General features: G+C 38.1%; 1 protein-coding gene across 1 annotated transcript in view; it reads right to left on the reverse strand.

The window, feature by feature from the left end:
* LOC149792500 (uncharacterized) overlaps window positions 1–27,607 on the reverse strand; it is a 55,636-nt gene that overhangs the window by 21,401 nt on the left and 6,628 nt on the right. The window contains exons 2-4 of the mRNA XM_089969582.1: window positions 24,323–24,340; window positions 20,909–20,935; window positions 10,216–10,257 (exon numbers count right to left, since the gene is read on the reverse strand). Of these exons, the coding sequence (XP_089825708.1) occupies window positions 10,216–10,257; window positions 20,909–20,935; window positions 24,323–24,340 (87 nt within the window). The remainder of the gene's footprint in view (window positions 1–10,215; window positions 10,258–20,908; window positions 20,936–24,322; window positions 24,341–27,607) is intronic.

The following is a 27,607-nucleotide window of genomic DNA, read 5'->3' on the forward strand; positions in this document are numbered from 1 at the left end:
TGGACTGATAATAGTTATAGTGATTTAATCACATACAGCTTTTGATATATGAACTGAAAATGTGCTTGTAATAGCTAATAGGTATGGTGGAGTTAAAATGGAAAGTTTTCTTGTGTATAGCTAAAACTAGATGAGAAGAGACAAGTTACCTTAACCATGACTATGACAGTGTTTACCGATTAACCATGATTTTAATAAAATACTAAGAGTGGCTAATGTTCAACTTCTTTACACTGACAAATGTTTATTTTTGTTGAATAGTGAATTCATGTTTTTGTGTAACGTACGTCCTACTAGCTTGATTATCAAGAAGTATGTTCATTATTATATTTTATTGTAAATTATTGAAATATCACTATTTCGAATCTTATCACAATTTTCCATACTTGTGGTCATACTACAGTGTATTAGTATCAATTAGTACTAATTTGGAATTTAATAAGAACCTTATTCATTAGGACTGGTGATAAAACATTTTTGACATTTTGAGATTTAATTCACAATACCGTCAGTTCTTTTTAAATTTTCACCTTCTATGGAAATAAATTATTTATTGAATTTTACTAAAGTTGTTGGTTTTCTCTCTTTTCTGTTACTAAGCTTAAGACCATAGAGTGGTAACAGAAAGTTTGGGGCTCTTCCACAGGATACAAATTTCTTTAAAATATTTCCGAAAACTTGTTTTTGAAATTTACAATAACTTTGTACCGGAAATTTCTAAGTCCCAGAGATTATTTCACAAACTTGAAAAATTTATATTGATGCCATCAATCTTTCACAGTGCCATATAAAGTGGATAACCTTTTTTTAAATCCTTCCCAAAAAAGGTTCGAGTCTTTGAAAAAGGACGACACTTGGATATATCAGTTGGAGACGAATAGGAAATTCTTTGATAGAGCCAGGGATACAAATTTGACAATTAATTTATCCAAAAGTGAATTTTGTCTTGCTTGTGTTATTTCTAGGACATATCGTGGGACAAGAACAACCTATAGAAGTTTTGGATAAGGTAATCTCTAAATTCCCTGTGCCTATAAATAAAAAGCAGCGGATGCGATTTTTTTAGTTTGCTCCAATTTTTCCATAATTGCTGAATTCTTGACCAATTTGTTGAGTAAAAAAACCAATTTAAAAAGAAAATGATTTAAAAAATGTCAAGGGGTGATAAGTTAAAGGCCATCAGTCATTTCAGATCCAATTTCACTCAATCATTTAAAATGTCTGTTGATGCGAGGGATGTTGGTGTTGGTAGAGTATTGATTCACAAAGACAAAAATTGCAGAGATCATCGAGTATGTTATTTTCCTAAGAAATTAAACAAGCACAAGAGAATTTATTTCACAATTGAGAGGGGACGTTTAGCTTTGATATTGGCTTTGCAACACTACAAAGTGTAAATTACTTCAGATCATTTTCAGATTACTGTATTTAGTGATCACAACCCCCTTACATTTATCGGCAAGATGGCAAACGTAGCTATGTTATAAGGTAGAGTTTGATGTTGCAGGAATACAATATTGACATCAGGCACATCAAATGTAACGATAATCTAATTGCAGATGCACTTTCACGCGTATAGATGTATTTTCTATTGCTACATTTATATTGTTTGTCATTCATAAATCTTCCTCTTTTGCACGTTTAATCACCTGTATATTTGATTAATATTAAAAGAACAATCTTAAGTGTACACATCGTTCTTTTTCTTTATGTTCTGTATATTTAATATGTATTATTGGTGGACTTTTCTTAATGATGATATGATATCTACAATTGTAATTTATAATTGACCATGTCCAAGATCATATTCATTGTCTAGCTGTCATTCATTCTGTAAACAAGATAATACATAGCTTACATTCATATATGTGTGTAGGTTAAATGTTATGATCAGTATTAATGTAAACATGTTTTTCATGGTTTAGGACATTGGAAACCCCCCATGGAATAACATGGTCTACCTGATGTTTACCATATTCTTTTTTATAATTTTAGTAACATATTTTATATTGATGATAACTTAAACTTTTGTAGAAATCAATCTGTGACCTACATCCTCGTTCTACTTTTGTGTTTCATATCTATTTTTATATAATCCTGTATACTTGAGAAATAACTCATTCTTGCGATAAATTCTGAAGCAAAATCATTTGTATTGTTGCGTTCATTATCTCGTTTCGGTGGAATTATTTATTCACTGGAATTACAAAGTGCTCAATGATATTCCTGGGCTTGAGATATTAACTTTGAATTATAGTGAATTAAGACTAGGATATGTTGGATTGTAGTATTGTGATTCATCAAAAGACTTGGATATCTCCACGTTACATGCCACTACAGGCACATAAACACATTCAATGCTGATTTTTTTAGAACAGCACTGGAATTTAATTAGACCTATATCCATCAAGAATGGTTATAAAACATTTGGGCTATTTGAGATATAATTCATCTTTTTACATTTTCACTTTGTATTATAAGGAAATAAATTATTTGTTGAATTTTACAAAATGTTTTATCTCTTTTTCTATATTACTTAGTTTAAGACCAAAGAGTCTAAAAAGTAACAGTATTACTTTGAACATTTTGGTGGTCATTTCTCGATTCGATTCCCGAAAACTATGGTTACTTCTGTCTGAATATTTTCCATTTACTGCATTATCGTATAGCATACCATGATCTGAAAAATGACTAAAACTCCAAGACAAGAACAACAAATAAAACAAAGCGTATCTGTCAGTTGATATGGGGTGTGTTAGGGAGATATACATGTAACATGTAATTCGCCCTATATACAAGCGTGGTTTAAATGTTGACTTATAGAAGTAAACTCATCTCTGTTCAGAGACGAATCTTAGCATAAACCGATCTCCAAACTGTCAGAACTTTATCCAACAACAACATTTTTACTCGGTAAAGTAGCTCAAATGAGTCAATTTATGAAACTCGTTGCATAATGTCCAGCTTTCGCTCTCATTCAACTCGTTTCATAAATTCAATATCAAACCATTACCCATTTGAGATCCTCTATATACAAAATAAATTCAAGTGACTTTCCTCCTACACTACATATGAGACTGGAGACCTATATTTTACAATTATATTAAATTTATAAAGCAAATTATATTTCATTACTTTGATACCTACAAATTAAATACCTTAGTCTGGAGAAAAAGATGCTTATTGTTATAAGTAATTTTAACCAAAAATGACTCGCAGGTATGCTCAAAATACAGGATTTGGCATCTCTTAAAACCACAGAAATTGGGGGTGAGGAGAAATGCCCCAGACCTCTTTGCAGCTTCGCGCATTCAGTGCTCACAAAGGGTGGTCTATTCAAATTGGTTTTGGGTCTCTTCACGTTTTTCTTAATGAAAATCCTACATAGGCGAAATTGGTAATAAAAGGTAATACAAGTTGTTATTATGTGTTTCAGAGATAGACAAACAGACAGACAAATATTGTTGGATAAGGAAATATCATTGCAGAGAATTTTTAAAAACGAGAAAGAAATACGCGTGATCAAACATCGAATTATGACGTAGTTATTTTTGCAGTGATATAGACAAATTAAAGTCCGAATTTTAAAACGATAACATCATTTTAATAATAGCAATTTATTTAAACACAAATTACCTTATGCAAAATGTAGGTACAGTTCACCAAAGAGAGAAATGCTCTATTATAATTAAAAAAATGAGACTACTGCATCAGAAAAAGTATTTTCACCCAAAACTGGAATAAAAATGCAAAAGGTGTAAATAATCCTTGATATCATACAAGGACGTTCAGTGTAGACGAACCACGAGCAGTGTACCGAAAGAAACTAGAAGAAACGCATTGAGCCGGAAGGCTGGTGAATAGACATTGTTGGGACGGTGTTGGAAGACCTACCTGGTGGCGACGAAGGGGTGGTCACGGTGACCAGATGGTGGTGGATGAGGTAGAGGATGAGGAATATGTCATTTGTAAAATAGCCTGCCGCCGTCCCCAGAGAACGGCACAAAAAGGCATGTCGAAAAAAGACACCCATCGAATGAGCAGACCTTCCTCCGTTTGCCTTCCCTTGTCTCTAAAACACCTTTAGTTTTGTCTTTTTTTTTTGAAGAAATGTTTCGCTACAAACATACTTCATTAAAATGAAATATTACAATAGCTGCAAGTGGTTGATAGTTGGTTGGACTCCTTGCTGAAAAGCATAATGTTTAGGAGATTGCTGTAACATTCATCTTGAGGGGAAAAAAAGAGAAAAAAAAGCATTTTGCCAATACTGTGTCATATATGTAGAAACAATTCTCCGTCAGGCTTTGTCGTCCGTGTGGTGCTTACAGGAGGCAGTATAACCTAGAGTATACAAACGGCAGTTTGTGTTTTCATTACGACAATTGATGGAGGTAAGAATATCCATTTAGAGATAACACAGCAAAGTACATACCTATTAGACATGTGTACTTCCAACTAGCGACAGAGAAGCAAGGTATATAATATACCATGGTAGGTGCAAAACAAGCACGTGTATTGCGTGATGAGTTTGAAACATTGATGAGTGTTTGTCTCCTTTACTGAAGGAACTGCACGGCACTTAAGCAGCGCAGGAAGGAAATGTTCCGCCTTATTGAAGTCGACGTGGCGTTTGATTGGCTTATGCGGGGCTAGCAAGCAGAGAAGGCCGTTCAGTGGGAATAAGATCGCCTGGGCGCTGTTAAAATCGAAGCAGTATTTGTCGTGTTCGTGCCAGAAAGAGTTTGAAATCGCTTTACGTCGATGAGGGTGACCCGCTGATACTTCGCGTAAATGATATTATTCCTGGATAAATGTCAGGGGGCTATCGACATTTTTTTAATAGCCAATGACCGACGCATTCGCAGCCTATATTTTCCTTCACCCTCTCCATCGTTCCGACTTGCGAAATGTATTTTATTCGCGTACGTTTATAGCTCAGGATGATGAGGATAAGTGGATGGTAGTAGACAAGTATGATTCGGTGAAGACAGAACGTAGCAAAGACAAAAACGAAGTTGATCTTTCGTGTGATACGAAACCCAGACTCTTTAATGGTATCGACAAACTTTACATTGAAAATGGTTACCGAAAGCAGCAGTGGTGTACTGCCTGTTCCCCATTTCGAAAGCCCTACCTCAACAACCTGACCCCTTAAAGGAAAGGAAACCCTAACCTAAACTACATAGCTCAGCGCCTCTATGACCACTTTAGTCATGCATTCAACTGACAAGGCCCGACTGGGACTCGCCTTCAAATGCTAAATCAGAAGGATAGGTTTAACCATGTATGACGTGGAAGATATGCACACAATTATCAAGCATGCCATTATCAAAAGGGGTGGGGGATGGCGGCAATACAGCCTATAGCTCGCAACGACTTCGCATGTCTCCATGACCTGGACTTTCCCTCGCTCTCTCTGTCAGCGTCACAGCTTTGAGTATTACCAGGGTAACGGCTGAGACGCCATTGAGCTGATTACAGGAGGCGGGCCATAGGCAGTCCGGCTTTGGTCTGTAAACGACAAAGAAACTTGTAGAACCGTTTTTGCTGGCCGAAGGTCGTGCTTTATAACTCAAAAGAAGCACATGCAGATTAGTGCGGCCTGCAGCAAATACACAGACAACCCCGACGAGTTGGCTACCAAAGTCTTTTTAGCGAGTCCTCCGATTCTGCAAGCGTTACATACGAAAGCCTTCCCAGCCGGCGGTCATAGAGTTTGGTCATGGCGGTATATGTAACAGCACCGATTGCAAAAAGGTGTCTGGCATTGTCAGTTTTGAAATGCTGCCAGCTATCACGGCAGATTTATGGGCATGAGAAACTTTGTTCCTTACTTTAAACGGTTTAGCAACCTATGCATACGGATGACCCTTGTGGCAATTAACGGACCAGTTACTCAAGATCTCATGTGACCTACACAGCTGAGTTGTTTGGTCCCTGCTGTCGACTGCCACCCAGTGATTCCCACCTGGATTGTTCTTCACGTTAACAAGCTTATAGAAAACGAGACTGCCGGTAACCAGGGAGCGATCACGGGCCCTGGGGTAAGAAACACTCAGGCCTCTCCTAGTCCTTGTTCAAACAAAAGTTTTCTTTCATAAAATTGAAAAGTGTTGTTAGTCCCAGTGCCCCTTACTGACCCTGGCCTCGCAGATATATCCCCGGCTCCCCCCCCCCAAACTAGATGAGTTTCACCCAATCCCAGGAAAATGATCCAAGTTCTGAAAAAATTATTCAATTTTAAGGTTTAGGAAAAAGGACACTTTCTAAAGTTTTATGTTAAATAGACATATTCAGCCTAAGAATACGATAAATGACCCACAAATCTCAAAACATTTTTATATAAGAATGAGGCACACTTCGCTACGATTACTGACAAGTACGGAAGCTATGTTTGTAATAAATATCAGGAATAATTTTTATTTCTCTTGGAACCATTTCAAGAAGAATTCATAATGTATCGATTATTGTAGCTTTCTGAAATGGATAACTATTCGAGAATGACACGAACAGGCTGTTTTTATTTAAAACTTACGTTATGGAAGGTTCATTTTTAAACGCTATAGCTTAGCGCCAAGTAATCTAATGTCTGAGCTAAATTTGATCAAAATAATGTTATAGAAGACATGATTTCATTGTTAAAGTATTAAAATGTGTCTATAAACATTTTCTGTGTTCTTAATTAGTCACGTTGATATTGTTAAGAAACTAACAAAAAATGTACGGATGGTAAAGACCATACATTGATAAAAAACAAATATTCATAGTGAATGCATAGGGATTTAATGAGATTCATGATGGTATTACATTGCCAAATCATCAACTATACGTAAAATTTGAGCAATTTAACTACGCTTTTCCAAAGCTGAAATGCTGTAGATCCTGATGTTATAGGCAGAAATTTAAAGATCTGAAACTTTATTCAACAGCAAACAGAAAAGATAAATAAGGTATACGTCTTATGGTATTTACAACTATTAATAAATACCATAATTTCATTTAAAAGGTACTTATGACAAAATGTTCTATCAATATTTCTGTTCAAAAGTAAAACCATCAGCGACGGAGTAAAACCTTAATTGGACCATTTATATTGGAATGGGTGTATGTTGATATGGTGGCGATATCAATGCACAAACCTACCACAACTTCTTTCACATAAGAATGGATGCCAGAATGTATGGGTCAGAAATACATCCTGTGTTGTATTATTTGAGATGAGCTTTGCACATTCCCGAGATCATTCTAGAATGGCTATAGCTGCGGAGCGTCCAAGCTGTACGCGGTGGTGACAAAGGCCAGCTCACACCCATAGTCGAAGATCTAGCTCACGAATGGTTGTGCAAATATGTCCACCACTATGAAGAGTCCAACCACGAGACCCATATAAACCGAAGAAATGGGATGAATTTGACATTTTACACAGTCCAGTACCAAAGATATGTACAAACGGCCCTGTCAGTCGCCTCTTGTGTTTCTTTCTGTAGCAGTGGAAGCCCGATGAAATGCTCGTTATCTGTCGCTCGGTAGTGACTCTATTAGAACGATTTAGAACGGCCAATCTACACATGCCGGTCTCTCTCTGTACCACCCATTGGACAGCCAGCGCAAAATTATCATTGTCAGCGCATAATGGAGAAACGAGCAGCCTGAGCTTGTGCTAGATGACATCGTCATAGTAACCGTTTCAGCCTCCAAGCGAACTCTTAGCATGCTGTTCCTGCTTGGCCGGGACTGGATTTTTGGCTATGCATTTACTGTGCACAGCTCCATCAAAAGGTATGGTTTGTCGACGATTACCTCAAGTGATCCAACCTCACATATTTGGATGTGTGACCCGTGTGGAGTACCTGTCCCAACTCGAGCATGTCGCTGTTCAGCGGTTGAGGGGGCCAAGCCAAAGTTAAGTAGGCCCCCACCGAGCAGGAACTAGCAAGACTATACAGCAAACGTTCATTGCACATATGCACCACCACAAACCCCGTGCTGGCTCTAGTTTCCACTGTATTGATGGAACCATAAGCATAATATAGGTCGATGACGTGCTCCGCCTTATGCACCAGCAAAATTATCTTTGTGCCGCCAGCAACATTCAAATAATCTGGGCTAAGAAGCCAAACGAAATGCATCAATTCCATGTAGATGGCCTGGACAACGACCAGGGACATCCGAAATGCAATGTAAGGTTAACATGTATGGAGTGCAGAAAGACAGGCTGTACAACAGTGTCAACGGGAAGCGCGGCCACGACTGACAGCAAAGTGTGAGTGCTATTTCAGATTAAAATCGCGAAACTATTCAAAATGAAATATGGCAGGCTTTAACTTCAGTGACGTGTATGTTGGCCGAGGACTCGGTCCTGTAGTATGTCTATGTCAGGTGGGATGGGGGAGTGCACATACTGCAGGTACATCACGCATTAACGCATGCTTTGGCCTTACAAAAACAATGCCAAGCAAATAATTAAGTATTGGCGAGCCGCACATAGCAACCGACCCTCTGGCATGTAGACCATTGCGGACCATACAGCGTCGGTAGAGCGGCGTTGCCAGCCTTCTAACTCTCCCGGTACATATAAGTACGTTACAAAGTATCTGAGGTAAACGATGCTGTTCCAGATCAACCGGCCGCATCATGGATGTTACAGAATACACCGCACTGTGATTCCCCGTCTGGCACCAGAAGGTCACTTTCCTGTCATTCGCGTTACCTTGTCGTTTAAGGCTGTCACAATGACCACAGCATCAGAATACATTGTGTTTGTTCCTGCAGAAAGCACATCTCATGTGTGTACTGGTGTCCAAACAACCGTTCGGCAGGAGTTCAGTTGACCGCTCCACAATGCCACGTACGCAGTAATTGGTGGTCTCTACCCCTTCAAGTCTCACCGTGCTTTTTCCGGAATTGCGAATGTTTTAAGGTGTGATCTGATATTGGTTGATTGAAATTTTTATCAGCCGGCGACCATCGATGAAAACTAAAGATAGCAATGTAATCCGCTCTTTATCCGAAACAAAGCTCTCAAAACGATAACACAACACACATCAGAGGCGCTACGCGACTACGCCATCTCTAAAAATGAGCTCAAGCTTAGCCTATATCAGGCTGACAAATGCATAACCAGGAAGAATGAAATACGGGCTTCGTCTCACAAGGCATTTAACTCGGTTGTAATCAACGAAGTAGCAAAAATCGAACTAACAGCCTATGGAAGAACCGAAGCTGAGGAGAAGAACACAAAAAATCTCACTAGGAATTTATTATCATCTGTGCTTTTTTGTTCCGCTCGTAGCTACCGTCGGAACTACATCGTTCTCACTACAGGCCTATTCCCAGAGTACCTCTAGAATGAACGCACCCTCTATGCTGTCCTAAATTTGAGGAGCCAAATAAAAAGTCTTTTTGTGGCAATATTGGCTCTTCATACACGGATGTTAGCATTCATAGTATTTAATGAATAGGATCATGCTATACTTCACAATGATTGTACATATATACTTGTTTATTCAGATCCTTTATAATTTTTCATGACTCACTACTTGACAGCACTATCAGCCACAGCAAGTTCATATACGCCTTAAAGACACACGCGGACAGATACAATCACAGCAAAATGGTTGTGTGAACTTAAAGACTTATCTCATTCATTTACTCTCCGTAAAAATAGAGATTATTTAAAGACCCGAGCCGACGAGTTGAATGGGCAGGTATAAGTGTCTCTGTGAGGTTACTCAAAAGATGAGAATCTTTTCTAAAAGATGCCTGTTTTTATGTTACATCTGAGTACCGCGGTAGTCCTTTTGAAAAATTGCCTCTTCCTCTTTCTTCGTCACCTTCTCCTCTGACCACCCCTTCGTCCCCACCTTCCCACTAAGGTATGTTGATCAGACCTGCTGTTCAAATGAAACATGCTAGATCTTCATTCTTATCGAGTTTTATTGAGATGGGATGGCTAAGTTTAAACTTGTCGACTAATGACAATGGTGTGAACATAAGTGAAGAAATAAGGTATAAATATATATGTGGTCCGCTCTTAAAACCGAGTCAGCCAAGAGATAATTTATCGGATATAAGTTAAAGCAAGCTCCTGTTTACATCAAGCGACACCCTTTCTTACACCACACTTTCAATAAAAAGTCATGGTAATTATGACTTATAATCATGGCTATATCTACCTACAGGAGAAAATAAAAAGAGACGTGATTCACTTACCAGTCTGTCTTGGGTTTGTTCCTCTAATTGGTGAAGCTGGCCCTTAAAAAAAAGAGATATAACAAACTTGAGAGGCGAAGAGTAGGCCTAGAATTTGCTATGCAAATTTTACAAATCAAAGTTTATTGTGAGACTGAAATACATTAGAACAGTTCAGGTCTCAAGGGTTGACTCCTAATCCAACCCACACGTACACACCCCACGCCAATCAATTTTTAGAAAGTAAAGTGATGTAAGACGATTTATATCATGACGGAAATCTTTAAGTTTCTGTCGAAACATACTAAGTCAATGATGACAAACGTCTACACTACAGCAAAGACATCGTTAGTTGTGTATATAAGGCAATGAAACATTAAGTTTTGGTTGGAAGGCAAGTAACTTAGTGTCACGTTTGCTGAGCCCCAGCTATAAAGTCATGTATAAGCTATAATCTACTGTTTTGGAAATATTACTGTGGCCGTGAGTTTGATGTATAATGATTACCACAGGCTAGTGTTAAACTCTTACGCAATGTTAGCGTGACCCGCCAGAGACCGGAAACTTGAGTTGACGAAGGCGACCGCTCGCATCATTTGACAAAAGCTTGCCGTATCACACCTGAAGCGCTACTTGGGATTTTGGTCACGAGTCGGAGTGCCCGAAGAGTTCCTGACCGATCAAGGGACACAATTCATTAGTCGCGTGATGGGAGAGGTGAACCGACTGATGTCGATTAAGCAACTCACGACTACACCGTATCACACCCCATACCAGAATTTAACTCACTGGTCGAGCGGTTTAACGGGACTCTGAAAAACATGCTTAAGAAGCTGTGTGAAGGCCGTGCCAAAGATTAGGATCTGTATGTTCCTGCCATACTTTCGTGCCTGAAGCGAGTTTTGGGTTTTCTTCCTTTGAACACTTGCATGAGAGGACCTTACGTGGTCCCATGGCTGTACTGAACAGCTGGAGACCAACCACCAACCCTTGCCTATCTAGCGGAGGCGAAATTGTCGAATGGACGTTTGATGCGATGGTCGCTGTTCTTACAACAGTACCAGATTCAGATCAGAGACCTAAAAGGAACCAAGAACGTAGGCGCCGATTTCATGAGCAGGAGCGCTGCACTGGCATAGATAGCTCAGTAGATAACCGTATCTTGCGTGTATATTCGTGTCCGTAGTCAGCGTGTAGCGTCGTTATGATTTTGTTTCTTTTATTGCGTGTAGTAATGCACATTTACATTTGGAGCAATTATGGGGAAATAAAATCCCGATTTTATTCTCAAGCGTGGAATTGTCACCTTTGCTAATCCTCAGCTATAAAGTAATGTATAAGCTATAATCTACTGTCTTTGAAATATTACGTGGTGGTGCGTTTGATGTCTAATGATTTCCGCAGGCTAATGTTAAACTCTTACACAATGTTATCGTGACCCGCCAGAGACCCGAAACTTGAGTTTACGAAGGCGACCGCTCGCATCATTTGGCAAAGGCTTGCTGTGTCACACCTATGTGTTACAGCTTAGTGCTAAGATCGGAGGGAAGCCCGCGGGGTGAATGAGGCGTCTTTTTATCCGTACCCACGTTGACAGACAGCGAGAGGGACATTGTCCGCTAAGTTTGATTGGATCGGTTCACAGCGATACCCAATCGGAATTGAGAAAGAGGGTGTGATTACAATTCCGATCCGAATGATAACTTTGAGAACTTGTAAATGAAAGGTTAGTTTCGCCTGGGAAGATTGCAATGCAATATGTTTACTCCGAAAGAGCAACTCGTAATTTTGCTGTAAAACTTAGAGAGGTAGATTCTAAGAAAAGACAAAGCTTCGAAAAGGAAGCTTATGGGGACACAGAACGTCAAGTTCGATTGAGTCCCGAGTCTTCAAGAGTTGCAGATGGAAGTGGGAATAGCTGAAACAGTCGGAGTCGACGGAAATCTAGTCGGTGGAGAGAAAGTGGAGGAGGACGTGAAGGAGTATAGAGAAGTCGAGGAGGAGGAATTGGAAGAAGTCGGGGAGGAAGAGGAGAAGGAATTGGCAGAAATAGGAGAGAAAAGAATACCACAAATGAGTAGAATACAAGGTCAGATATAAACTGATCTCACACTGCTAATCAAGTGATGCAATAGGTTATTAAAGGGTCGAACGGAAGAAGTGTAATTGGGAATTTGAATCATTTGATTACTGAATTGTTACTAAATTGTTATTCATTGAACTTCAACCTTTTCATATATTTAACCATCTAGCCGTCGGCATTGCTGGCTGGGGGCTAGGAGCTTTATATCTATCTTTCACTAATTTAACTTCAAACCAAAATCGTGCCTTGGTGGGACTTCAATAATAGTTTAAATAAAATATTGGGAGCATCCCACCCCAACAATAACAACCCTCACAATTAGCTGGAAACTTTGGTGAGAACAAAAGATATTCATACCCTGGAATATAGATATTTTTTTAAAGACCTTATTATTGTCCGTTATATTAGTTGGAAAAAATGATACTGAAGTAGAAGAGAAACATAATCTTGTTTGAATTAAAACTATTAGCCCACCTCTGAATAAATGGTCTATCTCTTAACTTTATTTTTCAGATACGAAATTTCGACGACGTTGATATGATTTATGTCACCTGCTCTCTCCTGCAACCAATTAAAAAAGTTAAAGAGCACACAGTGTCATAAATGTGTGCATCTAACGAGGTAAACATTTTCATGTAAAAGCTCAAAAGACTAATCACTGCGTTCATGGTCTAATTTTTTCTGTAAACAAGTATACACTTCTTTCCGGTGCTTGGATTTGTTTTCAGGTGAAAAAGCAGAAAATTGTATATTACATTTTATAAGATACATGTCATATTCTTCTCCAGAAATGACATCTAAAGAAAATAATTATGACTACATAAGTGTAGTTGATGATACAGTTGAGAGAGAGAGAGCAAGAGAGCGGCGACTGTTACGTCTCTCGACCGCTAGAAACAATCTTTACTTGTGCGTGTAGGTATGTATGTATTAATTATATATATATATATATATATATATATATATATATATATATATATATATATATATATATATATATATATATATATATATATATATATATATATATATATATAATGCTGAAAAACTATAAACAAACACGCGTGATCAAATTTCTGAGCAAGACGTAGTTCCTTTCGCAAGAATGTCTATTTGAAGCAGTAATAAAAACAACTTAATGTCCAAATTTTAAAAGAGAACATGATTTGAACTTTGACAATTTATCTTAACGGAGATTGTCTTATGTAAACTGTAGGTTCGGTTCACGAGACAGATAAATGCTCGACTGTCAACGAAAGACAACCGTATGACAATGAGCATTTTGACTCAGGAACAGAAATGCAAACATTCGTAAAATAACCCTTTATATCTAAAGAGGAAGTTTGTGCTAAGTAGGAGAAAGCTACGGGTGATACGTCAGATTTGTTTCATTGTAAACGAACTGTGATCTGCGTTCCGAATGACACTAGAGCAGTCGCCAAGATCGGCAGGATTGGGAGCGTGTCTATTAGCCCATCTGGTGGCGAAAAAGGCATGATCAGGGTGAGCACGTGGCAGTGGAAGAAGAGGCCGTTTTTACAATGGACTGCCGTGGTCTCAGAGGCTATGCAAAAGCAGGCTCATTTTTTGCGTAGCCTCCCCTTCCTCGGTCAAGGTCTCTAGAGTGTCCTTACTTTCATTTGAAGAAATGTTTCATCATGAACATGCTTCATTAAAATGAGAGGTCGTAATAGCTGAAAGTGGTTGGTTGGACTCCGTTGCATAACGTCATGTTTAGGAGATTGCTGTAAAATTTCAACTTTAAAAGAAAAGTTTTGTCTACACTTTGTCGTTCGCGTGGATGGGGTACTCAGAATGTAGCCAGGCTTTGTCGTCCGTGTGATTCTGGTAGGATGCAGTATAAGCTAACATATACAGAAAAACGAGCCAGACGGCAGTTTGTGCTTGTATTACGACAATTGATGGCGGTATGAATATCCATTTAGAGAGAAAACTAGCAAAGTCAGTGATAGACTTGCGAGGTACATAATATCTATGGCAACATGCACAAGAAGCACGTGTATTTTGCGACGAGTTTGACACATTGACGGGTGTTTGTCCGCCTTACCGATGCAGCTGCATAGCACTGACGAATTTCCGGGGACAACTTAACCGCCTAACGGCCACCGATGTTGTGCTTGATCGGCTTAGGAATTATGCCGCTTGGGTGCACATGGAATCGAGGAACCCAAAATCACCTTTGATCTTGACAAGGTAGCCTATTTCCAAAAATATAGACCTTTATTATCATCGTCTTCTTCGTGCCGCAAAGGAAGAGAATTGAAGTCAGCTGCGCTGAGCACGTCTTTAACACGTTCAGATGGAAAAGGGACCTTGACATTATTCCTGTGTACAAAGTTCGATCGACAGATCTTGAATAGCAGCCAATGACCGACGCACTCGCAGTTAAATTATTGTGGTCCTTCTCTGCCGTTACGACAGGCGAGAAGTTTTTTTATTTGCGTGAGTTTATAGTTTAAGATGATGAGAATGAGCTCACGGTGATAGACAAGTATCACTCGATGACGAAAGAACACCACAAAGACGAAAAATAAAATGAGATTTAGTGTGATACACAAACTGGACTGCGTACTGGTATCACAAATCTTTACATTTAAATATTAACCGGTGGCGGCAATGGTGTACCTATCCCATTTCGAAATCCCAGCCCCAACAACATGACCCCTTTAAGGGAGGGCGACCTGAACCTGAACTGCATAGTTATGTGCCTGTATGATCATACTAAACATGTTTTCATCAGACATGACCATGCGGATCTCGCCGTTCAAAGATAGAGCTGTGGGAAAGACAAGCCAGTGACACAGGAGAGACCACATACGACGTGGCAAACGTGCAAAACATAGGAGGGTGACAATAAAGCCAATAACGCATAATGACCTCGCCTGTCTCAAAGACATAAACTTTCCCTCGCTCTGGGAGCAACACAGTTTTGGATAGTACCTTGGCGGCGCCCATTCAGCTGAATACAGGAGGAGAATCAAATGTAGTTTGACTTTTGGCAGTTGGAAACGATAAAAAAACGACCCAAGTTTGTAAATGCTTTAGAATTCAAGAGAAGCACTTGCAGATTATTGCTGCCTTTGGCAACTTCACAAACAACGCCGACGAGTTGGTTACTAGAGTATGTACGACTCTGCCGCTGTTATTGGTATCCGAGCAGCTGGACGCCAAACATACGGATATATTAAAGAATATCTAGCTGTTGTTCGTTGGGTTTATCCATGGTGGTCAACAGCTCCGGCTGCGAGAAGGTATCTGAGATTGTGAGTTCTGAAATGTCCCCCATCTACCACGGAGACTCATGGGCATCATATAACGTGTCCATAACTTTTGACGGTGCGGTAACCTGTCATATGTGACAAACTGTGTGGCTATTCACGGACCACGTACTCAAGATCTCAAGGGATTTGCACAGCTGCGCTGTTGGGTCTTTGCCACCCAGTTATTCCCGCCTTGTTTCGACGTCACTTTAGCTGCGTTGCTGAAATTTATGGTAGAAACGGCCATGCTCACATACTTCGAGGTCACCGAGGACATAATAAGTAATAAAAGACAGCAAAGTCTATCTGCCGCAGATCAAAGAAATAGGTCACATTATCATTGGTAAACTTACAGCCGTTAGTGCATGGCTTTCTCGTGTGCATCTGTCGCGAGACCAACTCGATAGACTGTTATAACAAGGTGCCTCTCGGAAACGCCATTATGTATTCTGATAGCTTGCAACCACTGCACATGCACCTCCGGGCTTCCGTATTTGACTATGTGAACATTAGCCTTATCAACATGCTGCAAAAGTTCACTACTGAGTTCATGCGGGTTGCAACAGAATTGCCATGACGCCGGAGCACCTGGCCCAACTAGATGAAATTCAAGACTGCGAGAAGGAAGAGCATACCTACTACGAAAACACCGCCATAATATTGAAAAACAAAGGTCATATCCTGCTTGCGATTAATACATAAACAGTTTGCTTCTGTGGGCAGTACTGTATTCAGAACGAGCGGCTCCTGGCCCCAACCAATGACAATGCAGCCTACATGCCCAAGCCGAATATTTTAGGTCATTCTCCGCGGTTCCCGGAGTGCCAGATTCAACAACTCGAAGAGCAAATAATACGCTGGCAGCGCACAGCTTTTCATATGTCATCGGCGGAGGAGACTCTGACAAGACGGCACGTGCAAATCTCCACTTCTTGTAACCTTAACCTGTTTGTTCTTACCCGGACCCATCGACTCGCAAATAGAGATGAGGTGTCGATACAATGACGATATCCATGCGCAATGTTACCACAGCTTCTTTTGCTGAAACGGCAAAAAGACTAGATCCAGAACCTAAGGGTCAAAAATATATTCCACGTGTTATTATTTGGAATGAGCTTTGCACCTTCCCACACCACATCCTCGAGATCATACTCTTGGCCCCTAAAACCCAAGAAAATATTACGAACCTCAAATTTGACAGTGTAAAGTGCTGAGTGATGCGCAAGTCCCTCCCTGCACGTCGCAACCAGTTTTTCTTTCGTCAGCAGTGGAGGCCCGCTAACACGTGCTTAGACCCTAAACAGTTGATGCTATGCAGGTAATACAGTACTAGAGAGCCGATTAAAGAAACTGCCTACTATAAACTGTAGCTTATCCTAGATCAAATAGACAAATACTCAGCCATGAAAAGATGAAATACGGGGTTGCGTTGCACAAAGCATTCGTTAGGATTAACTTTCTCTAACCGTCAAAATTTTAACACTCCCATCGAAGTCAGAATGATTCTTTCTAGTCCACCTTTATTAATAAACATTCTGGAAAATATTTGTATGACAGCTATTTCAAATGGTCCAACATTTCCCAAAAGCTGACTCTGGCTTGTCTCAACTTGGTCATTTCCTACACTTGATCCTACGTTAACGTAACTGTCGGACCGTTATCCTAGAGGGTCATAAATTAAAATTCAGTCATGCCTCCAAACAAGAGATGTTAACCATCGCAAGCTATCCGTTTATTGCAAACCTAGCCCATACGGCAATCTTAATTGTACGTGTCACGCTGAACAACGACAAAATGTGCTGAGACAAAAGATCAACAAAAATTTGGCACCATTACAGCCTATAAGAATTATTCTTAATCAGTCCGCCATCGTAACGTGGTTGTAGAGCCAAAATATACCAGAAGAAGCATTGTAAATCCAACATGACACAAATTAAATTTACATTTGATATTGCACACCTACCCACCTATAGACTGCGTTGCCCACCTTGCTTTTTTTTTCTTCCATGTTCTTACAGTGATGGAATTTCAAAGGCCTGTGTATGAACTAAAAGTCAGTAAGAACAACAACTAATTATGTTCGTGTCTCCAGCCTGTGCCCTGAGGGACAATACTTTTTTTAAATTCCCTTCCTTTTTCATAAAAGAAGGAATCTTTTAAAGACCTGTTTGGTTCAATATTTGCAATAAATGTTATGCCAGTACTTGGTGGATTGTTCGGTTTTGTGGGCTTTAACGCCTTTTTCAGTACATGAAAGACTGACTATACATGGCGGCTATGGTAAGGTTTCTGGCATACTCACGTTGATCGTGCCGAAACTCGAACTCGTGCGGTCAGAATTGTTAGTGATCTATTAAAGCCACCGCCTTAGACGAATATGCTACCCGGGGCTTGTAAATTTTGTTGGGACAGAAATATGGTGAGAAAAAAATTCCACGCACGTCATCTGATAAAATGTACATAGTAACAATGTTTCTATTATACATTACTTCAAAGGAATCAGCCAGGCCTTTCGATAATGGTGACCTGTCAATCACACTATCTATATTTAGCCTAGGAACGTTACATATCCGATCCATTTGCAATCTTCAGAATATCGTTTGCCTTCATTGCCATATATTTAGTCATGGATATGAAAAGCTGACAGGTGTGAAACTTGTATATATCCACAAATAAAACCCATTTTCCGCAGTAAGTTTTAACGACAACAAAATTCATTAGAATAGGCTGTTGTAACTTTATATGAGAAATAAAAGGATAATGGGGTTCAGGTCGCTTAATGGGGCCACTGGATTTTTAACGTAGCTTTAACAATTTTTTCAGTCATATCATATGCAGTGTGGCAGTTTATAGTGATGTCTAGCTCTGGGAAATCATGATGCAGACATGTAGCATCATGTCCCACCCAGTCACATTATCCTGACACCAGGTTGATCAGTCCTAACACTAATATCGTAATGCTGAGCGCCTGGCGAGGCAGCTGTTAGTACCATTTTTATAAGTCTTTGGTATGACTCGGCCGGGGTTCTAACCCGCGACTTCCCGCATCCGAGGCGGACGCTCTAACGACTAGGCCACCGGAATGGTCGTAAGTCGATGGTAGAAGACCAAAAATTGAATGGAGGTGGGAACTAAAACTTCATTTTTTTCTAACCTTCAAATAATTTGAAAAATATTCTATTTCTCATTTATAGAAAACAAAAATGCATTATGTCAATTATGTTTCTAGAAAACAAAAATATTTTGAGGTGAAATAAATAAAAACACCCCGCCTCGAATGAAAATCCTATGCACCCCTCTCCCGCTCGAAAATGAAGTGGTCGATACATTAAAATTACAATCACAAAATGGCGTTGTCGTAAGAACACGTTACTCATGCTATCTGGATCATTCTATTTATTATTCATTCATTTATCAAAGACTTACCAGAGTCTAGAAAATAGGTACTAGCTAAAAAGTTTCCGGCCCCAATATAGCTTGAAAACAAGATTATTTTACCGACTTCTGGAAGAACAAAAATATGATTGTATTCATTATACTAGCTGGGAAAAAATATATTTAGATGAACATAACTAATTCTTGGCTCGAAAGAAAATTCCAGATCTTCTTGGATGACTGGTTTTATCATGCACATAACACGGCATGTAAGTTCCAGCTACTGTCAGATAGAAACCATGGATCCCCGTTGTTCTCTTCTTGGTTTTTAGAGAATTTTGGCGATTACGATGTGGTCATTTCCAATAATAATAATAAAAAAAACATCAAAATTAAAGTTATTCCAAAGAACAATTTCTACCAATTTGAACAAAGGAAAAAGTATATCTTTTTAAATGCTCCAATTATAACAAGTGTTGACATGTTTCCTTGCAAACCATTCAGCGGTAATTTTTGTTTTATGCATCGCCGATCGGCGGAACCCTCTCCAACAACAAACATGATAAATAATTTATCTACAGAACGAAAGCACAAGCATGTTTGTATATATGAGGTTAAAGAAAGCAATAAACAAAACGAAAATAGAAAAAGAATAATTATTTTTGTAATTATTCATTTAAATTACAAAATTATCACAGACGTTTTGGACTAAAACACTTCCTTGGGATTACGAAGAGCTGACCCATAAAAGAGTCTGGGCTGCATCACTGTGCCACATCAGAATATTCAAGAATATTGGTACATCAAGTCATTCAAGACTTTGGGAATTCTTTTCAAATCTTCTTTCATTTTGGACTTGTGATAGGACGTTTAAAATTATTTGGAACTGAGATCGCAATGCTGTTCGTGTCTTTCGAATTTTCACTTTGCATTCTAGGAGAATAAAATATTTGTTGAATTTGTTGGATTTACTTCTTTATATAGCATAGATTAAGACCACAGACTCGTAACAAATGAATTGAAGTGATCATAAAAGCTATGAGCTAGTCACCAACCCACCAGTCCGAAATGAATAAAGTTTGTTGTACAAGAGACCGGTCGTTTAATCTTTTTTTTTGGGGGGGGGGGAGTGGAGAGGTGCATGGGGGTTTTTTCCGTACCAAAATATAATTTTCTTTTTGCTCACCTCAAGATAATTTAGTTTTTAAACATCAAATATATTCAGGAATTTGTTGTGCTAAAATTCAGCACAAAAATATTTTTTGAACCTATTTGGGGGCTTGAGATCGTTTTTCAGAAAATCACCATGCCTTCACCCGAACCGAAATTTATATGGTGAGTCCTTAAAGGCAATTGGTGATGGCAAGTGTTTAATAAGTATTATAATAATATACATAGAATTGGACAATATCAGTGAAATCTAGAAATAAGTCATTACAATTCTTCATTATATAATAGGGACAAGACTTTATGTCCAATATACGTTTAGCGAACAGACTGAAGCACATATTATATATATATATATATATATATATATATATATATATATATATATATATATATATATATATATATATATATATATATATATTCTTGTTACATTATTATGCAGACAGTTTAATAATTAAATGAATTTGTGCATGAATGGCCTAACCAGAAATAGATTATTTTGTATTTATCTGAAATCAGAGAATAATTTTCAGAATCAATTAAAATGTGTATGGTGTATTTCCTTATAAAATGATATTAACTAGTCACGTGCAACATACTGTAATCTGCCTTTTAGAATACTTAATTTGAGACTATTCTAGACAAGTTATAAATATATCTTAACGTTTCTAATTTAGAAAGATAGGCGTACAGGCAGGTGGATAGAAAGACAAGCAAGGATGCATGCATGCATGAATACATACATACATACATACATACATACATACATACATACATACATACATTATTGGAATCACTTTCTCACCTTGATTTGTTGTTCGATTTGCCATATCTGAAATAAAGATAAGTGAAATTTATGTGAATAACTTGATACGTGACGAAGCAACTAAGACACACAACGTTGTTTCTTTTTCTTGTATAAGACCCATGCATACATTTCCTAAACTTACATCGGAAATAATGGTAAGACATATAGGAAAAAATCGGATGCATCCTTAAAATGGCTTCGTACATCAACAAAGGCCCGAAAAAGAAAGAAAAAATTTACATTTCTTTAATATCATTTAAGTTTCTTAAGTTTTAGTACAGGGCGCTGTACTGCCTCGGGCCTCGTTTCAGCTGCGAAGATTTGTTTTTGTTGGTTTTCTTGGGGATGCGTCTTCGGGAGGGTGTCAGACACTTTTTTCAATGTTGTCTGCGACATTTATGAACGATTGTGACATTTTCTGTGGCTATTGTGCATAAAAACGGAAAGTGGTGTGGTACCAGTAAATGTCATTATGTCTTAGTGTGACGTTTACTGTCGTTTGTGATATTTACCGACGTTAATGTCGCCGGTAAATGTCACAATGCTGTGACATTTACCGGCGACGTGGCATGCGATGTCACCGGTAGTGGCATTTACAGACATTAGTGACACTGATAGGCTCTTTATACGTCCTTGTGCTTTCTAGAGTTCGGACCTTTCTGTATTCGGCACAAAAACGTTACTTAGGTATCCATTACATGTATAGTTTTTAAACAGAGTTATGTAAGTAAGTATTACCTTTCGGAATATTTTATTATTGTTGTTTTGGGTTTGAACGCCATTTCTCAGCGCAAGAAAGGCTGTGCCATAGGAGTCTGAAGTTTCATCAGTAAAGTACAATGAAATCTGTCAATACGAAATCACCGTATCGGCTCTATAAATTAACACAAGGAGTGCAAGCGTGACCCCAACCATCCGCTCGATTCGACTTTTCTAAAGTGTCTTTTATCGCTTCAGAATCCTCAAAACAGGGCCGTCTTAACAACATTGTAGGCTCTGGGCAAAGCAATGCACTGGGGCCCCCTACCGGCAATACCCATCCACAGGAATTCCGCTAGATGTCACTATTTTTTTAACTGCACTTTTAAAGGAAGTTAAATTGCCAAAAGATCTTTCAATATTCATTAACAATATGGGCAGCATGATGCTCCTAGAAGCGTGAGGCCCTGGGCAACTGCCCAGTGTGCCCATGCCTTAAGACGGCACTGCCTGAAAAGACTGAAAAGCTACGCATATCTATTCAAAATACCATAACGTACCAAAGCATAACTCTCGGACGACCATCGCATGAATCTAATCCAGCGAGTTAATCTTAATTTTCACCATTACAGTCACAAAGTCTTTCTACAGAACACCATCAGGCGGAAGTACCAGATTTCACCAGATTCTACTCAGCATTAAATAAGCGTTATGGTCTATTACTCGTACCGATCATGGAGCAGAGTCTGTGTTATCTTTCAATACTACCGAATCCAGCATCCGTCTCGGCTTTATATCGGAAGTGTGATGACGTCATCAACCGTCATTTCTTCTATCCTAACTTTAGCTAGATATTTCTATTCAGGGATCTTATATAAAATTATCATCTGATACAATCTGAAATAAAAGCATGTTAAACATTTTTATTTTGTGAAATTACTTTCAAAGTGTTATTCATTCCGCGGCAGAATCGGCTACTTCCGCCTGATGCTTGGGGTCACGCTTGCATTCCTTTTTCCCACTATTACTTAGTTTACAAAAATGTGCTGTAGAACAAGTCTTTATTAAATTCTGACGTGAACATTTATCCGTTTATTTGACAGTTTTTTTGAACCCCCAGAAATGTATACTTTGCATGTCATGTCAGTTCTTTTCAATTTCTCATTTTGGGATTCCAGCGAAATTTTGACACGACTTTATATCCGTAAAAACTTAATATAATAAAACTGAAAAAATTCTTGACATTTATAATAAGTTTCGACTATTTTCATACTTTATATTGAGTGAATTTCATTTTATCATTACTAACCCTTTTAATTTATAATACAAAAAGCATGAAACGTTTTCATGGTGAAATTCGTATTCAATCGAGTATCCTTCGTAGTAGGCCAATCAGAGTCGAAGTATCCCAAATCAATTCGAAATTCTAATTTAATCTAATTATAACTCAAATACAATTTTAAAATCCAAAACCTGCTTAAACGAGACTTCAGTGTAATCCTGTTTTTACTCCTCTATTGCATCCTAATGAACCTTCAATCACTCACTTCAGCGTCAAAATTAAGCCACTGTTACGTAATGTTCTTAGTAAAAGACGATAATGAATTAACCAAGCATTCTTCACAAACTTGCACGCAAATCTAACTGCAAAATTGGAGCTGAAAGCTGGTGAATATTTATAATTAGGTCGACAAAAGTAGGTCATTGTCAACTCATAACTGCGGCACAGAACACCCAAATAGATGCGCCCATACATTTTCATAACAATACATACCATAATATCTAAGAAATATGGCTATATGAATCACTGGGAGAGTAATATATAGAGCACGGCGTCCTAGTTGTGATTGCAGTAAATGAATGGGCAGTGTGATTTGATTAGTTTCAATGAAATCCAGCTAAATTCTAAAACAAAACTTTAACTTTATGGTCATTTGAAAAGAACACGTTTACTAAAATGCGGGTTCAAGGCTTAACCTTTTTAACCAACTAATAATGTTCTGGAAGTGAAGTTTTTGGCAGTTTGTTATAACGTTCCACTAGAAATGATCTACATTTAGGGAATTCAAGGGCATGATATTGCAGCATAAGTCACATGACAGTCTATATATAAATAAGGGTTTTGTAAAATAAAAGTCTTCATTCCTATTTTATAATCAGTCCCTGGAATCATTTGTAATTTTGTTCAAATATAATTTGTGAGGAATCGTTTTCTTAAATGCTTCATTGGAATTACAAAGTGCTCATGGAGTTTCTGGTTTAAAACACTACTTTGGGATTATTGAGAACTGACTCAGGGACATTTTCGATTACATCATTGTTGCACATCAGGAAATTCAGTACTTTGGGTTCATTCGGAACATTCTATGCTTTTGGACTTGTGATAGGACATTTAGGATTATTTGGAGTTTGATTGACAGTACTGTAAGTGCTTTTGGAATTTTCACTTTATATTATAGGGATATAAATTGTTTGTTGAATTTTACTCAAATTGTTGGTTTCACTTACTTTCTGTTACATATTATTAGACGATAGAATTGTAACAGCAGCTAAAAAAATAAAATCATTGTTTTGCTTCTATAAAAGACAAAAAGTGAGGCAACAGATATAAATAATAATAATAATAATAATAATAATAATAATAATAATAATAATAATAATAAATTATGGCCAAAATTTCTTATTATAGAGAAAACGAATAAAAATACTCACGATTTCCATAACTGAATCCTGAAATTAGATAATAATAATAATAAGAAGAAGAAGAAGAAGAATGATAAAGATGATGTGGTATTGGTGGTGATAATGATGATGACGATGAAGAGAATAATCACTACGACGACGAAAATTATGATGGTCAAAACTCATGGTGAAAGTAGTAACAATGACATTTGTGATAACGATGGTAACGACGACAACAATAATAATGGCAAGGAAAATCAATCATTCCAATTGCTCTTGTTGGATTTTTAAAGAAAATATTTATTATCACGTGCCATTTAAATAGCCAGGTTTACAGATTTATTTTTCATAACAAACTTATGTACTGATTCGGAACAACTGTTGCCATATATGCTCTTACTTTCACGTGATGCTTGACTTCTTTTTATTCCATAACAATGGTGTACATCTTTAGCGAATCTCCCACAGGATATGTATCAAACATGGTGGAAAAAATACAAATAGGTTGTATGCACGCTCATATGTTTAGTAGTCTAACTAGAGAATACAAAAGAATACACAAAATATGTGCTACTTCCCTGTATTATTAATTTATGAACTGACATGTATCTATTGATATGGTACCATAGATATCCCACTCTGGATAGTTTTGTTTTTTGACCACCAACCCTTCTAATTTTTAAGATAGAGGGAATGCGCCTAATACGTGTGAGCCTTTTGTTTTATTCATTCACACAGAAACTATAGCTGCAGTTTGGTTTACATTTACTGTGAATTGGGCTTGAAAATAGACTGGTTTGTTTTGTGACTTCTTTTGACAGACAAGCAAATGGAGATCAAATCCATAACTTGGGTTAAAATGGACGGCCCACTTGGTTTACGTGTTGATATTTGTCTGCTGCAACTGTAAATATTTCACAACTAAAATTGTTGAGTGTAATTAGAATACAAGTTTGTTATAACGAAGAGTGAACTTCAATCATGCAGAGTGTCCACATTGTTATAATGGCAGTGAACTTCAGTCATGCAGAGTGTCCACATAGCTATAATGGCAGTGAACTTCGATCATGCAGAGTGTCCACATAGTTATAATGGCAGTGAACTTCACTCATGCAGAGTGTCCAGATAGTTATAATGGCAGTGAACTTCAATCATGCAGAGTGTCCAGATAGTTATAATGGCAGTGAACTTCAATCATGCAGAGTGTCCAAATTGGTATAATGACAGTGAACTTCAATCGTGCAGAGTGTCCACATAGTTATAATGGCAGTGAACTTCACTCACGCAGAGGGTCCACATTGTTTTAATCACAGTGAACTTCAGTCATGCAGAGGGTTCACATTGTTATAATGACAGTGAACTTCAATCGTGCAGAGGGTCCACATTGTTTTAATGACAGTGAACTTCAATCATGCAGAGGGTCCACATTGTTTTAATCACAGTGAACTTCAGTCATGCAGAGGGTTCACATTGTTATAATGACAGTGAACTTCAATCGTGCAGAGGGTCCACATTGTTTTAATGACAGTGAACGTCAATCATGCAGAGGGTTCACATTGTTAAAATGACAGTGAACTTCAATCATGCAGAGGGTCCACATCGTTATGACAGTAAACTTCAATCATGCAGAGGGTCCATATTGTTATAATGACAGTGAACTTCAGTCATGCAGAGGGTTCACATTGTTAAAATGACAGTGAACTTCAATCATGCAAAGGGTCCACATTGTTAAAATGATAGTGAACTTCAATCATGCAGAGGGTCCACATTGTTTTAATGACAGTGAACTTCAATCATGCAGAGGGCCCATATTGTTATGACAGTAAACTCCAATCGTGCAGAGGGTCCACATTGTTTTAATGACAGTGAACTTCAATCATGCAAAGGGTCCACATTGCTATGACAGTAAACTTCAGTCATGCAGAGGGTTAACATTGTTATAATGACAGTGAACTTCAATCATGCAGAGGGTCCACATTGTTATGACAGTAAACTTCAATCATGCAAAGGGTCCACATTGTTTGTCTGGGCCAACTTGTCGAGGAAAAAACTCAAAATAACCATTGACAGTCGGAAATTAACACTATATAAGAGGGGTTGAGGTAGTAACGACTTAGACCGAAAAATTAAACCGCCAAATATGTGTTGATAGTGATAGACGATATGAATAGAATTATATGTGTGGGGATCATTAATTGGCCTATTGTTGGCTCAGTTTAAAAGCAATCTGTTGTAACTCAGTTGCCTCAATTAAAACCAGGCGAGCATGCTTTCCACAAAACATAATTGGTTAGTTTGTATCTTAAATCTAGAATTATTCTCATTTTTCTGCAATTTTCTTCGTCAGATGAATGAAAATTCACCAAAATATTGTCCACACGGCTAAATTAGTGCCCGTGTTATGTGTCGATTTACTATCAATATTTGGATATTATCCCTACGCCGACCACCTCTGTGGACACGACCGTTAAAAGTCTAACAGAATAGATCCAAATACTTGGCTCCATGACTTTGTTTGTTTTGATCATTTACTTACGTCAATCTATTATACGTTCTCAATGTCATTTAAGTTACGTAAAATTCTGTCAAAATTTCTTAAAATATATATTTGCAAAACGTAAAATGACCTATGCTCACTCGAGCACTTCCTGTCTCAAAGTTTCTGTTTCAAATATGCATGCGTTTTAAAAGCACATCAGTTTCGAAGGGTAGTAAATGCTGCATGTACTCCGCAATCCCATAACTCCTACATGATAGTCATAGTCATCGATTTCCAAAAACAACAGAACTGACAAAGTCTGTAGCTATCCACATAACACGTGGCATTTTTTATTTCTTCCTTTTTATTATCTTACTATAGGCTTTGAAAAATGGGTACAGAAACCCATCTGTTTCTCAGATTGCATCGCTTGCCTGCGCAGACCAAACGATCTGGTAGTCAGTCTCGTTTTTCGTCTTTACAGTGTTTTATGTGCAGTCTGTGGCGTCTTTTAAGCATGTCTTAGGACAAAAGATAATGCGAGTGTATTTTAATGACTTCTGTCCATTCAGTAATTACTATAGATATAGTGTTAAAGAACAAAGAGTGACTGGCAGAAGAATAAACCTGTTCTGAGTTTTGCATTGTTGTCAGTTCATTGATGTGTGGGGGCGAATATCATTCGTAAATGACGCCGTATTTACTTTTCCACATGATGAAACTAGTATACACACAGCTGTAGGCAAGGTAATTGTGGGGGAAATTCTCTTTTTGAAGGGTTTAATGTCATTGTTAAGCACATGATAGACTATTTGGTAGAGGAAGAACCTATGAAG

Source organism: Sinohyriopsis cumingii, chromosome 9 (assembly GCF_028554795.1).
Source record: "Sinohyriopsis cumingii isolate HCF-2022 chromosome 9, ASM2855479v2, whole genome shotgun sequence".
Taxonomy (NCBI): Eukaryota; Metazoa; Mollusca; class Bivalvia; order Unionida; family Unionidae; genus Sinohyriopsis; species Sinohyriopsis cumingii.